This window comes from Hypanus sabinus, chromosome 31, assembly GCF_030144855.1.
Source record: "Hypanus sabinus isolate sHypSab1 chromosome 31, sHypSab1.hap1, whole genome shotgun sequence".
Classification (NCBI taxonomy): Eukaryota; Metazoa; Chordata; class Chondrichthyes; order Myliobatiformes; family Dasyatidae; genus Hypanus; species Hypanus sabinus.
In genome coordinates this window covers 20,049,094-20,060,785 of record NC_082736.1, presented here as the reverse complement: position 1 = coordinate 20,060,785, position 11,692 = coordinate 20,049,094, and the positions used below count along the sequence as shown (strand labels likewise).

Here is an 11,692-nt window from a genome sequence, read left to right as displayed (position 1 = left end):
ACTCTCAAGCAAATGCTTCAACTCCCCAGCGTTACATTCTTCATCTTCACCTTAAATCCTTCCTCATCATTGTGGGCCAAGGGACCTGTCCTGCCCTGTCATGTTCTATGTTCTTCGACCTATGTACTAAATTTTAGACATCACTGTTATGGGGAAAGGCTTCTCACTGTCTGTCCTACAACACCCCTCACAATCATACACCCTGTCAGATTTTGCTCCTTTCTGAGGAAAGCAAACTCAAACCATCCAATCTCACGTCATTGACTGGAAGGGGATACTACCAGGGATGATGGCAGAGTAGCAGTGGCTTGAATTTCTGGGAGCAAATCGGATGGTGCAGGAAAGACAGTTCCCAGAGCAGAAGAAATAGTATTCTACAGTCAGGATAGTGCAGCTCTAACAATGGAAATCTTTATCCAACGTAAAAGCCAAAGACAAAATTGGAGCTAAAATTAGTGGGAAGTTAGAGAATTGGGAAGCTTTTTAAAACCAGCAAAGATGGAATACAAAGGTAAGCTAAATAATGGTAGTAAAGATGATACCAAACGTTTACTCAGATATATGAAGAGCAAAATGGAATTGAGTACTGTAACCATTGCACTAAACACGATGCTACCCCCTCATCTTTAAACCCCTCCATTGATCCAGACCTCATGCCCACCGGAGTAAAGAATTTCCAACATTCCCTACATCAGATGCACGTCAACTCTGGCAGGTTTTCCAGCCATTACATGCTGCAAAGCAATCCCAACAGCATGAATGGCAGTGATGCTTCACAACCAGATGAGCTTGACCCCTTTTGTACTTGCTTTTAAAAGGAGAGTAAACCCACAGCTGAGAGGATAGGTGCAGCATCTGGTGACCCTGTGATCTCTGTCTTGGAGGCCGACATCAGGCTGTCTTTCAAGAGGCTGAACTCTCGCAAGGCAGCAGGGCCTGATGGAATATCTGGTAAGGCTCTGAAAACCTGTGCCTACCTACTGGTGGAAGTGGTCAAAGACATTTTCAATCTCACAGCTACAGTCAGAATTTCTGACCTGCTTCAAAAGGGCAACAACTGCTCCCGTACCCAACAAGGTCAGTGTGAGCTGCCTCAAGAACTAACGTACAGTAGCTCTCACATCTACGGTTAGGAAATGCTTTGAGAGGCTGGTCATGAATAGAATTAACACCCCTCCCAGGAAGGACCTGGACCCACTGCAATTTGCCTATCGCTATATGTCTGCAGTCAATGTGATCTCAATGGCTCTCCGCACAGCATTGGATCACCCGGGCAATGCAAATGCCTATATCAGGATGCTGTTTGTTGACGAGAGCTCAGCATTTAACACCGTTATTCCTACAGTCCTGATAAAACAGCTACAGAGCCTGGGCCTCTGCACCTCCATCTGAAACTGGATGCTCGGCTTTCCAGCACCTGGTGTGGGTTATCGCTCCAGACTTCAAAGCCAATCTGCACTTCCAGAGCTCGACCATCAGGGTCCTGCAGGAAGCTAGCAAGGCTTACCTGGTGGGGCTCTTCTAGGACACTAACCGGTACGCCATCCACGCCGCTACCATCCAGCTGGCTCGATGCTTCTGCGGGGAGCCTGCTTAAACCCGGCCTTTGCACTAAACGCAACAAAAGGCTCTTTTAGGAGCCACTATCATGGCAGAGTAAAGGGATATCATCTGCCGCACCACTGTTTTGGTTGCCAACCTACTGAGAGAATCATTTTAATCCTCCTGTGATGCATTAACAAATCTGCCCAAAATTGACCCGCTTAGTTCAGGTGCAGCCCGTTCCACTTTGACATTTCACCTCTGCCCCAGCACAGATCCCAGTGATTTGAAACCTAAACCCGTCCTCCTGTACCAGGTCCTCATCCTCACATCCATCTGCCCTGTCCTCCAGTTCCTGCACTCACCAGTACATGCCATCGGGAGTAATCCAGTGACTACAGATCTCCTTGTCTCCATCATCCCCTGGCTGTTGCTGTTGCTGTTCTCTTCTGAAAGGCTGTGTCTCCTGTTGATCAAATCTTTAAGTCCAACTGCTTCACCAGTACATTAAATAGATTCAATTTCCCTTTCCAGTTTCCCATGCCAGGTCCCTGTCCACTGGACCATCCAGGAGGTGCCCCCTTTTTATTACTACCATTGGGCCAGAGGTACAGGAGCCTAAACCCACACCGAATGTTTTAGGACAGCTTCGTCCTCACCACTGTCAGATGAACACAGCTCAACATTAGAATCACAAAATTGTCTCGGTGGAAGGAGACAGAGGGTGATCGTGGAAGCTTGTCATTCAAGTTGGAGGCCTCTGACCAGTGACATTAACAGAGATCGTTGCTGGTACTGTCATTTGTCATTGATGTGAACAATTTCTCTGACATTGTTGTGAATGTGGCGAGTGAGTTTGCAGATGAGGTGTGACATGCAGCCATGCACTGCATTAGGAGGGAATAAATCCTCGAGATCTGAGCAGTTACTTCATGGAGGCTGAGGTGAAAATCCTCAGACCACTGATGAAAGTCCTGAAAAATGGAAAGAGGCTAATGTTGTTCTGTCATTTGCAAGGACAAGCCGGGAAGTACAAGCAGGTCTCCTGACATCAGTAGTGGGGAAGCTACTGGAGAGGATTCTGAGTCACGATGTCCCAGCAATTGAATAGCCAAAGTCTGGTTAGGTGTCAGAAGGCTTTCTGCATAGGGAGTTGTGGTTTGACAATCTCTGAGTTTTTGAAGAAAAGGATGATAAAAAATGTATATGTGTTATTATATGGACCTTGGAAAAGTCTCACATGGCAGCCTGGTCTGGAAGGTTAGGCCCCATTGTACACAGGGTGAGATAGTCAGCTGGATTCAAAGTTATCTGGGAGGTAGGAAGCAGAGGGTTGTGCTTGAAGTTTCTTTCACAGAATGGAGGCTGGTGATTAGTGGTGAGCCGCAGGGGCCAGAGTTGGGAGCCTCGGCATTCATTATAAATGATTTGTCCATGTTCTTGACAGTGAGGTCGGTGGTCGTAGGTTAACGTAGGATCTTGATCGGTTGGGGAGGAGGGCCGCAGCGTGGCACATGCATTTCAATATAGATAAGTGAGAGGCGGTGCATATACGAAATTCAAACCAGTGTAGAACTTACACAATTAATGATCGGCCATTACGGAGTGTAATGGACCCGAGAGAATTAAGGGTAAAGTGTACAAGCAGTTCATCGAAGTGGTCTCAGTGGTAGACAGGCTGGTGCATAACGGGGTTTAACATGCTGGCACGAACACGCAAGGAAATGTGCAGGTGCTGGAAATTCAAGCAACACACACAAAATGCTGCCTGGCCTGCTGCGTTCCACCAGCATTCTGTGTGTTTGACATGCTGGTCTTCATTAGACACGGAATTGAATATATCCTTTTGTACATTATGTTGCAGTGGTGTAAATGATTGGATGCCACAGTGAAGGTGCAGATGTGAACATTGTGTTAGCATCAATCCGAGAGATTCTGGGAATCGCTAACAACGCGGAACAAAATGCTGGAGGAACCCAGCAAGTCAGGCAGCATCTCCTACCAGAGTCCTGATGAAGGGTCTCAGCACGAAATGTCGACTGTTTATTCCCACCATTGATGCTGTCTGACTTGCTGATTCAGAGTGTTTTAAAGGGGCGGGCGGCCAAGACCAGTGTCACTGTGTTTGTGGGTCCGAACACATCGCCGGATTTCCCAACGCTCCCTGTAGAAAATGAAAAGTTTTTTTTCTGTTACGGAATCGCTCCATTCCCCAGCTGAAGACGGAATTAACCGCAAAGTTGTAATTAGTTTAAATATTTCAGCCGAAAAGCAGAGAACAAGTCAAAGATCCGGAAAAAGAACATAGGCATTGCAGTAACGAAACTGGTTAAAATAACAAGTGCTGCCTTTAATCCCGATTAAACATTCTTTCCAGCGAACATTCCGGCCTCAGTGACAGACAGGGACTAGTCCGAGTCTCCGCAGCGTCCGATTTGAATTGGAATCGGCGAGTTTTTGAGGAGAGAGAAGCACAGAAAAATGAAGCTGCCGGGAGCTGAAAGCTCTGTGCCGCCACCCTTCGCTTCATTTCTCATTCAGTACTGATTGTGTGAAGGATTTACCAGAGTCGCCGACATGACTAAGACAGCAGCCGCCGAAGCGGCTCCTCCAGCCGCACCCGCCCCGGCAATAAAGACTCCCAAGAAGAAGGCGGCTGCCCGGAGCAAACCAACCGGTCCCACGCTGGGCGAACAGATCGATAAGATCGTGGCGGGTTGTCGCGATAGGAAGGGTATGTCCGGTGCGGCCATCATTAAGGCTCTGACCGGCAGCGGTGTCGATGTGGTGAAACGTCGCCCCGAGATCAAGATGAGCATCAAGAGGAAAGTGGAAAGCGGCTCCTTGGTTCAGATGAAGGGCTCGGATATTTCGGGATCCAGTAAATCCGGTAAAGGGAAAAGTGCCGTGAAGGTGGTGAAGAAAGCGAAGAAGCCATCGGCAAAGAAATCTGCAATCAAGAAATCTCCCAGCAAGAAGCTTGGCGCCAAGAAAACAGCGGCTAAAAAAACGGGAGCTAAGAAACCTGCGGCTAAGAAAATATCTTAACCCAACGGCTCTTCTCAGAGCCACCCACATCTCAGAAAAGAGCTGAAACTGGATATTGTGTTTCCCGTGATGGAGATTTCCGTGGGATTTTCTCCGACAATACTGAGATTTTGGTACCTCGCTAACACTCGGTGCGGCCGTGACGAGCCAGTTTTAGAAGTGAAACCTGGACGTTCAAGCTGAGTTTTACTCGGGGTTTGTGATAGGTATGGTCGCAGGCCTAGTTCCTCCCCTATCCCGGGAGAATGACAGACATCGAATTGAATTGACCTTGTAGCGCCTCATTTCCTAGCGTATCCGAACCGACTCACAATTAGATAGCCTACGGGGGTTTGCGAGCACAGAGCTTTGGAGCCTCTTCGCCATGGGGGGCCGGTTGACAGAGGCTTAAAAGTGAGGCTGAAGTTTTCGAATAAAGTTTTTCCTTCGACTGCAGTACCGACTCCGTGTCGTAATTTTAGCGCTGCTTGTAGCACACCGCTACAATTGGTGACCCCGACGGTCCAAACTATTTTTGGACCAGAAATGACCGACGCCGCCTCTGTTCATGCGGTTTCGTTGAAACTGCCGGGTTTCTGGACACAGCGCCCGGACCTCTGGTTCCAGCAAGCCGAAGCCCAATACCACAAACCGCTTACCTTTGCGTTTACGAAAGCATCCGACCCCTGGTCATCCCGCCAGCAACGCCACCTGTCCTACATCTCTGAATACACAACGGATGTCCGGCACGTCTCGGGTAAGGACAATGTCGTGGCGGATGCGCTCTCTCGCCCTACCGTTCATGCCCTTTCCCAAGGGGTAGACTTTGAGGCACTGGCAGAGGCACAGCAGGTAGATGAGGAGATTCCGAGTTACAGGACTGCAGTCTCTGGTTTGCAGCTCCAGGACTTCCCCGTGGGCCCAGGTGAGAGGACCCTACTCTGTGACGTCGCCACCGGCCGGCACCGTCCGGTCGTCCCCGCAGCCTGGCGGCGACGTGTTTTCGACTCCATTCATAACTTGGCGCATCCCTCCATCCGGACAACTGTCCGGCTGGTTTCCAGCAGGTTCGTTTGGCACGGTCTCCGCAAACAGGTCAGTGAATGGGCCAGAACGTGCATGCACTGCCAGACGGCCAAGGTTCAGCGGCACACCAAAGCCCCACCGCAGCAGTTCCATCCCGCCCACCGGCGTTTCGACCACATTCATGTGGATATCGTGGGCCCCCTGCCAGTGTCGCGCGGAGCGCGTTACCTCCTGACTATCGTGGACCGGTTCACAAGATGGCCAGAGGCGGTCCCGCTCACCGACACCACCTCCGAATCTTGCGCCCGAGCCCTGCTCGCCACCTGGATATCCCGCTTTGGTGTACCAGCCCACATTACCTCCGACAGAGGCGCCCAGTTCACCTCCAGCCTGTGGTCAGCTATGGCCAGCCTTTTGGGGACTCAGCTGCACCACACCACTGCCTACCACCCACAGTCGAACGGGCTAGTGGAGCGTTTCCACCGTCACCTGAAGTCGGCCCTCATGGCCCGCCTGCGAGGAGCCAACTGGGCGGACGAGCTTCCCTGGGTCCTTCTCGGCATCCGCACAGCGCCCAAGGACGACCTGCACGCCTCGTCGGCCGAGTTGGTATACGGCGCGCCCCTGGCCGTCCCCGGGGAGTTCCTACCAGCCCCGAGGGGGCAAGAGGAAGAACCCGCTGCAGTCCTGGGCAGACTTCGCGAGAAGCTCGGTAACCTGGCCCCCATACCCACTTCACAGCATGGGCGGCACCCGACCTGCGTACCCAAAGACCTACGGAACTGTAAGTTTGTGTTTGTGCGAAGGGGCGGGCATCGGCCACCGCTGCAGCGGCCATACGAGGGGCCGTTTACGGTGCTCCGGAACAACGGGTCCACGTTCGTGCTGGACGTTGGGGGGAAGGAGGAGGTTTTCACGGTGGACCGCCTCAAGCCGGCCCATGTGGACCTGGCGCAACCGGCCGAGTTTCCGGCGCCTCGGCGCAGAGGCCGACCTCCCAAGCAGGTTCTGGCCCAGGCTGTGGACATTGGGGGGTGTATCGCCGGTTCTGGGGGGTGGTTATGTAGCGCCTCATTTCCTAGCGTATCCGAACCGACTCACAATTAGATAGCCTACGGGGGTTTGCGAGCACAGAGCTTTGGAGCCTCTTCGCCATGGGGGGCCGGTTGACAGAGGCTTAAAAGTGAGGCTGAAGTTTTCGAATAAAGTTTTTCCTTCGACTGCAGTACCGACTCCGTGTCGTAATTTTAGCGCTGCTTGTAGCACACCGCTACAACCTATTACTTATATCGTTCGGAGACATGAGTAAAAATCTTTACCGTACGTCTCCGTCTAAATATCTAATTTATAGTAATTTTTAATAAATATTATACACAACAGGATGGTTAATATAACAGGAATACAGTTGCCTCAGCATGAATTAAGCAGCCTGATGGCCTGCGGAGTTTCCGCGCCTCACAGCCGAAAATTCAATTCAGCTGTGTAGATCGCGAACGGCTGACTCCCGGGAGAGGGTGAAGGGACTGATCCTTCTCTGTGGATGGACTGTACAGGGAGGAAATATGATAAACTACCCGGTAGCTTTGCTGACTGACCTTCATTACGCGTCTAAGAAATTGGGGAAATCGCTGTATTTCGCGAAACCGTTGGAAATTGGTTGTACAAAATAGAGGCGGAGCTGGAAGATGAGAGGTGGCTCTTTTCTGGCGGAGGAGGGGATCATTCTCGGTCCACGGACAGCCTTTGTGAAAAACAAAGAAAACGGTAGCGGTCGCACAAGCTGTACCTGGCCGGTGTGTGGGAGAAATGAATGATCAGCAGAGATGATGACGGGGAGAGAGTGCGTTCATCTACGGTCATTCCCTGCGTTAACCTGACGTGAGTGTTGGAATTTGCAGAACTGAACAGAGCCATTGAACATTCCCAAAGACACCTCAGGAGGATGGCAGAGGGATATTGTACATCACCACAATAATAAGCAGGAACTAATAGTCCTTTCCTCTGCTGCGATAGTGGCTCTTAAAAGAGCCTTCTCTGTGTTTGGTGTGCAGGCTGGGTTTAGGCCCGCTCCCCGCGGATGCGGCGAGCCAACTGGATGTCCTTGGGCATAATGGTGACTCGCTTGGCGTGGATGGCGCACAGGTTAGTGTCCTCAAAGAGCCCGACCAGGTAAGCCTCACTTGCCTCCTGCAGGGCCATGACGGCCGAGCTCTGGAAACGCAGATCGGTTTTGAAGTCCTGAGCGATCTCCCGAACCAGGCGCTGGAAGGGAAGTTTGCGGATGAGCAGCTCGGTGGATTTCTGGTAGCGCCGGATCTCCCTCAGAGCCACGGTGCCGGGTCGGTAGCGATGAGGCTTCTTCACTCCGCCGGTGGCAGGAGCGCTCTTCCGCGCCGCTTTGGTCGCCAACTGTTTGCGAGGAGCTTTTCCGCCGGTTGATTTTCGCGCTGTCTGCTTTGTGCGGGCCATTCTGCTTCAAGAGAAACAACACAAGCTGAAATACAACGACGAGAATAACTAAACGGACTCCGGGACAGGATTTTATACTGTTAGAGTAGGGCTGTCCCATTGTATCCGATTGGCTAAACATCAGGTGTCTATGAACGGAGTCCGGTTGTTGCTATTGGCTCAGTCCTTCATTCATCACGCGCAGTCTCACAGCGAATATTGATTCGCATCTGAGCTAGGATCCTGTAAAATACCGTAGTTGTCGGTTTACAGCCATTCAGAATATAGTGTGATTGGTGCCGAATTACTTTCAAATTACCAGCAACCGTGTTTGAAAATATTTTTCCCCAATTAATTAAATCACGGATTATCCGCTTTCAGTTCCATTTAATAAATGCAAAATTTGAATATATGCATCTGGTCTCTTGGAGTGAACTGATTTCTGTTCGTGACGGCAAAGATTAAGATAGACTTTAATTTTAATTCATTCAATGAGGTTTTGCGGGCATCGCCGACTGAAAAAGCAGAATCGCATGCCTTTCAAGCAGGCCCAGTGAATCTTTACTCAAATGTGTAACACAATTTATTATTTATCCACGAAAAATAATATATGACCGAAGTTATGAACATAGCTCCCTCTGTGAGGCGGTGGGTGGCTCTTAGAAGAGCCTTTGCTTTGTGCTCGGGAGGAAGTGGGAATTTTTCAGCGGCCGAAGCCATAGAGAGTGCGGCCCTGGAGTTCCAGAGCGTACACCACATCCATGGCAGTGACCGTCTTGCGCTTGGCGTGTTCAGTGTAGGTGACCGCATCCCGGATCACATTCTCCAGGAAAACCTTCAGCACCCCGCGGGTCTCCTCGTAGATCAGACCCGAGATCCGCTTGACGCCGCCACGGCGAGCCAGACGGCGGATGGCCGGTTTGGTGATGCCCTGGATGTTATCACGGAGCACTTTACGGTGCCGCTTGGCTCCGCCTTTCCCCAGTCCTTTGCATCCTTTCCCTCAGACATGATGCTGCTTCACTCCGGTCGCTGCTCAGTGACAAACCGCCTGCTGCTGTCTCCTTTTATAAACAGCGCCCCGACCTGCCCGAGAAACGCGCAGAGAGACAGAGGCGGGGAGGGGAGGAGACAGAGTCAGAGTGACGGACAGAGCCGAGAGCGGCCTCTCATCGTCCAGCTCCGCCTTGACTTTAATACACAGGCCAATTTCCAACGGTTTATCCGCAACAGAACAGAAACAAAGCGCTCGCATAAACCTTCAGATGCACAGCTTCAATATTGAAGGTCAGTCTGTAATGTTAACACATAACTCGCTGTAGAACTGACACATAATCTCGTTAAATTTCTGTTCAATTCTCCGAAAATTAAATGATGAAATCCTGAACCAGAGGACAATTGCGAGGACTAGAACCATAGAACATTACCGCACAGAAACAGGCCTTCTGGCCCTTCTTGGCTGTGCCGAACCATTCTTCTGCCTAGTCCCACTGACCTGCACCTGGCCCATATCCCTCCATACACCTCTCATCCATGTACCTGTCCAAGTTTTTCTTAAATGTTAAAAGTGAGCTCGCATTTACCAGTTCATCTGGCAGCTCCTTCCACAATCCCACCACTCTCTGTGTGAAGAAGCCCCCCCCCCCCAATGTTCCCTTTAAACTTCACCCTTGACGCATGTCCTCTGTTTTTCTCTCCCCGAGCCTCAGTGGAAAAAGCCTGCTTGCATTCTATACCCATCATAATGTTATATAGCTCTATCAAGTCTCCCCTCATTCTCCGATGCTCCAGGGAATAAAGCCCAAACTCTGACTTTCCAGTCAAACACAGAGACATCTGGAAACACGCAGCAGGTCAAGCAGTGTTCGTGGTCAGAGAAACAGAGTTAACGTTTCAGACCGAAGCCCTTCATCAGATACCCCCTGTTCGCATTCCAAATTCCATCTGGAGCTGTGAATGATGCACCAGGACCCAAGTTCCCTCTGAAAAGCTAGGTCCTGTTCTCTGTGAACATTTAGAAAATGTTCTGTATTACATATTTTATATGTACAAGTTCACATCCTCCCTCCCCCACAGCTGCCAAGACCTGTGTCCGATCACGTCACCCGTATCTACCCCTTTACAGAATCCTCACCGCTCTTCACAACTCAGTCCAAACTTTTGGAAGTTTGCAATGACTCCTTGCTTTGTTACAGTTTAAAACGTTTTGCTGGGAAGGTTGATGAACTACCAGGTCTGGGGATTTCTGTTTCCTGCTTTTCTTCAGTGTACAGAATCTGCAGGTTTTTGTATCTATCATGTATTTTGTACTTACTTATTTTTCCTCCTATTTGGAGCAAAGGAGTAACTCATAAAAACATAGAAACCCTACAGCACAATACAGGCCCTTCGGCCCACAAAGCTGTGCCGAACCTGTCCCTACCTTAGAACTACCGAGGCTGTATACACAGCCCTCTATTTTACTAAGCTCCATGTAACCATCCAGGAGTCTCTTAAAATACCCTATCGTTTCCGCCTTCACCATCGCCACCAGCATCCCATTCCACACACTCACCACTCTCTGCGTAAAAAATCCTTACCCCTGACATCTCCTCCGTACCTACTTCCAAGCAACTTAAAACTATGCCCTCTCATACTAGCCATTTCAGCCCTGGGGAAAAGCCCCTGACTATCCACACGATCAGTGCCTCTCATTATCGCATACACCTATGTGGTCAAAGTGGTCATCCCTGCAGACACAGACTAGTTCATTGGTCCTAAACTCCCTCACCCAGGTCAGCTGACAAGGCTTAATGATGTGGTTCATATGGGCCTCAGTCAGGCCATTTTGTAAGCTGTATACAGAATTAGCTTTGCAATCAGAGACAGAGTGATGGCAGAGGGTTGTTTTGTGATCCAATGCTGGTGACTGGTGAGGCGGGGAGGGGAGGAGACAGAGTCAGAGTGACAGACAGAGCCGAGAGTGGCCTCTCATTGTCCAGCTCCGCCTTCCAATGGTTTCTCTGCAACACAGCACTCCAGACAAATTCTTTCACATACCACGTACACACTGAATGATTCCGGGGATTCCCTTGCTTCCAAATCATAGGAAGTGTTTTTAGAAAGATAGAACCATAGAAAACGTACAGCCCAGTACAGGCTCTTCCACCCACAAAGTTGTGCCGAACGTGTCCCTACCTTAGGAATTACTAGGCTTACCCTTAGCCCTCTATATTACTAAGCTCCATATACCTATCTAAAAGTCTCTTAAAAGAACCTACCCCCCTCCACCACCATTGCCGGCATCCCATTCCACGTACTCACTGCTGTCCGAGTAAAAAACTTACTCCAACGTCTCCTTAGCACCTTAAACCTGTGGCAACAATTAAACCTCTTGTGGCAACAATTTCAACCCTGGGAAAAAGCCTCTGACTATCCACACGATCAATGCCTCTCATCATCTTAAACACCTCTATCAGGTCAGCTGACATCCTCTGTCGCTCCAAGGAGGAAAGGCAGAGTTCACTCAACTTATTCTTATAAGGCATGCTCCCCAATCCAGGCAAAATCCTTGTAAATCTCCTCTGTACCCTTTCTATGGCTTCCACATCCTTCCTGTTGTGAGGTGACCAGAACCGAGCACAGTACTCCGAGTGGCGTCTGACCAGGG

The 11,692-nt window shown here is 50.1% G+C and overlaps 3 protein-coding genes across 3 annotated transcripts; 1 reads left to right on the top strand and 2 right to left on the bottom strand.

Moving 5' to 3' along the window:
• The first annotated feature begins 4,119 nt into the window (after positions 1 to 4,119).
• LOC132383698 (histone H1-like) lies at positions 4,120 to 4,590 on the top strand. The gene has a single exon (XM_059954888.1). It carries the CDS (start codon positions 4,120 to 4,122, stop codon positions 4,588 to 4,590), a length of 471 nt encoding a protein of 156 aa, XP_059810871.1.
• A 3,063-nt stretch (positions 4,591 to 7,653) lies between these two features.
• LOC132383697 (histone H3) lies at positions 7,654 to 8,064 on the bottom strand. Its single transcript, XM_059954887.1, has one exon. The coding sequence runs from the start codon at positions 8,062 to 8,064 to the stop codon at positions 7,654 to 7,656; it is 411 nt and encodes a 136-aa protein (XP_059810870.1).
• Positions 8,065 to 8,746: 682 nt separating this feature from the next.
• LOC132383696 (histone H4-like) lies at positions 8,747 to 9,298 on the bottom strand. The gene is made up of 2 exons (XM_059954886.1): positions 9,130 to 9,298; positions 8,747 to 9,039 (listed from the first exon to the last, which is right to left on the bottom strand). Exons 1-2 carry the CDS (start codon positions 9,296 to 9,298, stop codon positions 8,747 to 8,749), a joined length of 462 nt encoding a protein of 153 aa, XP_059810869.1.
• Between the last annotated feature and the right edge of the window lie 2,394 nt (positions 9,299 to 11,692).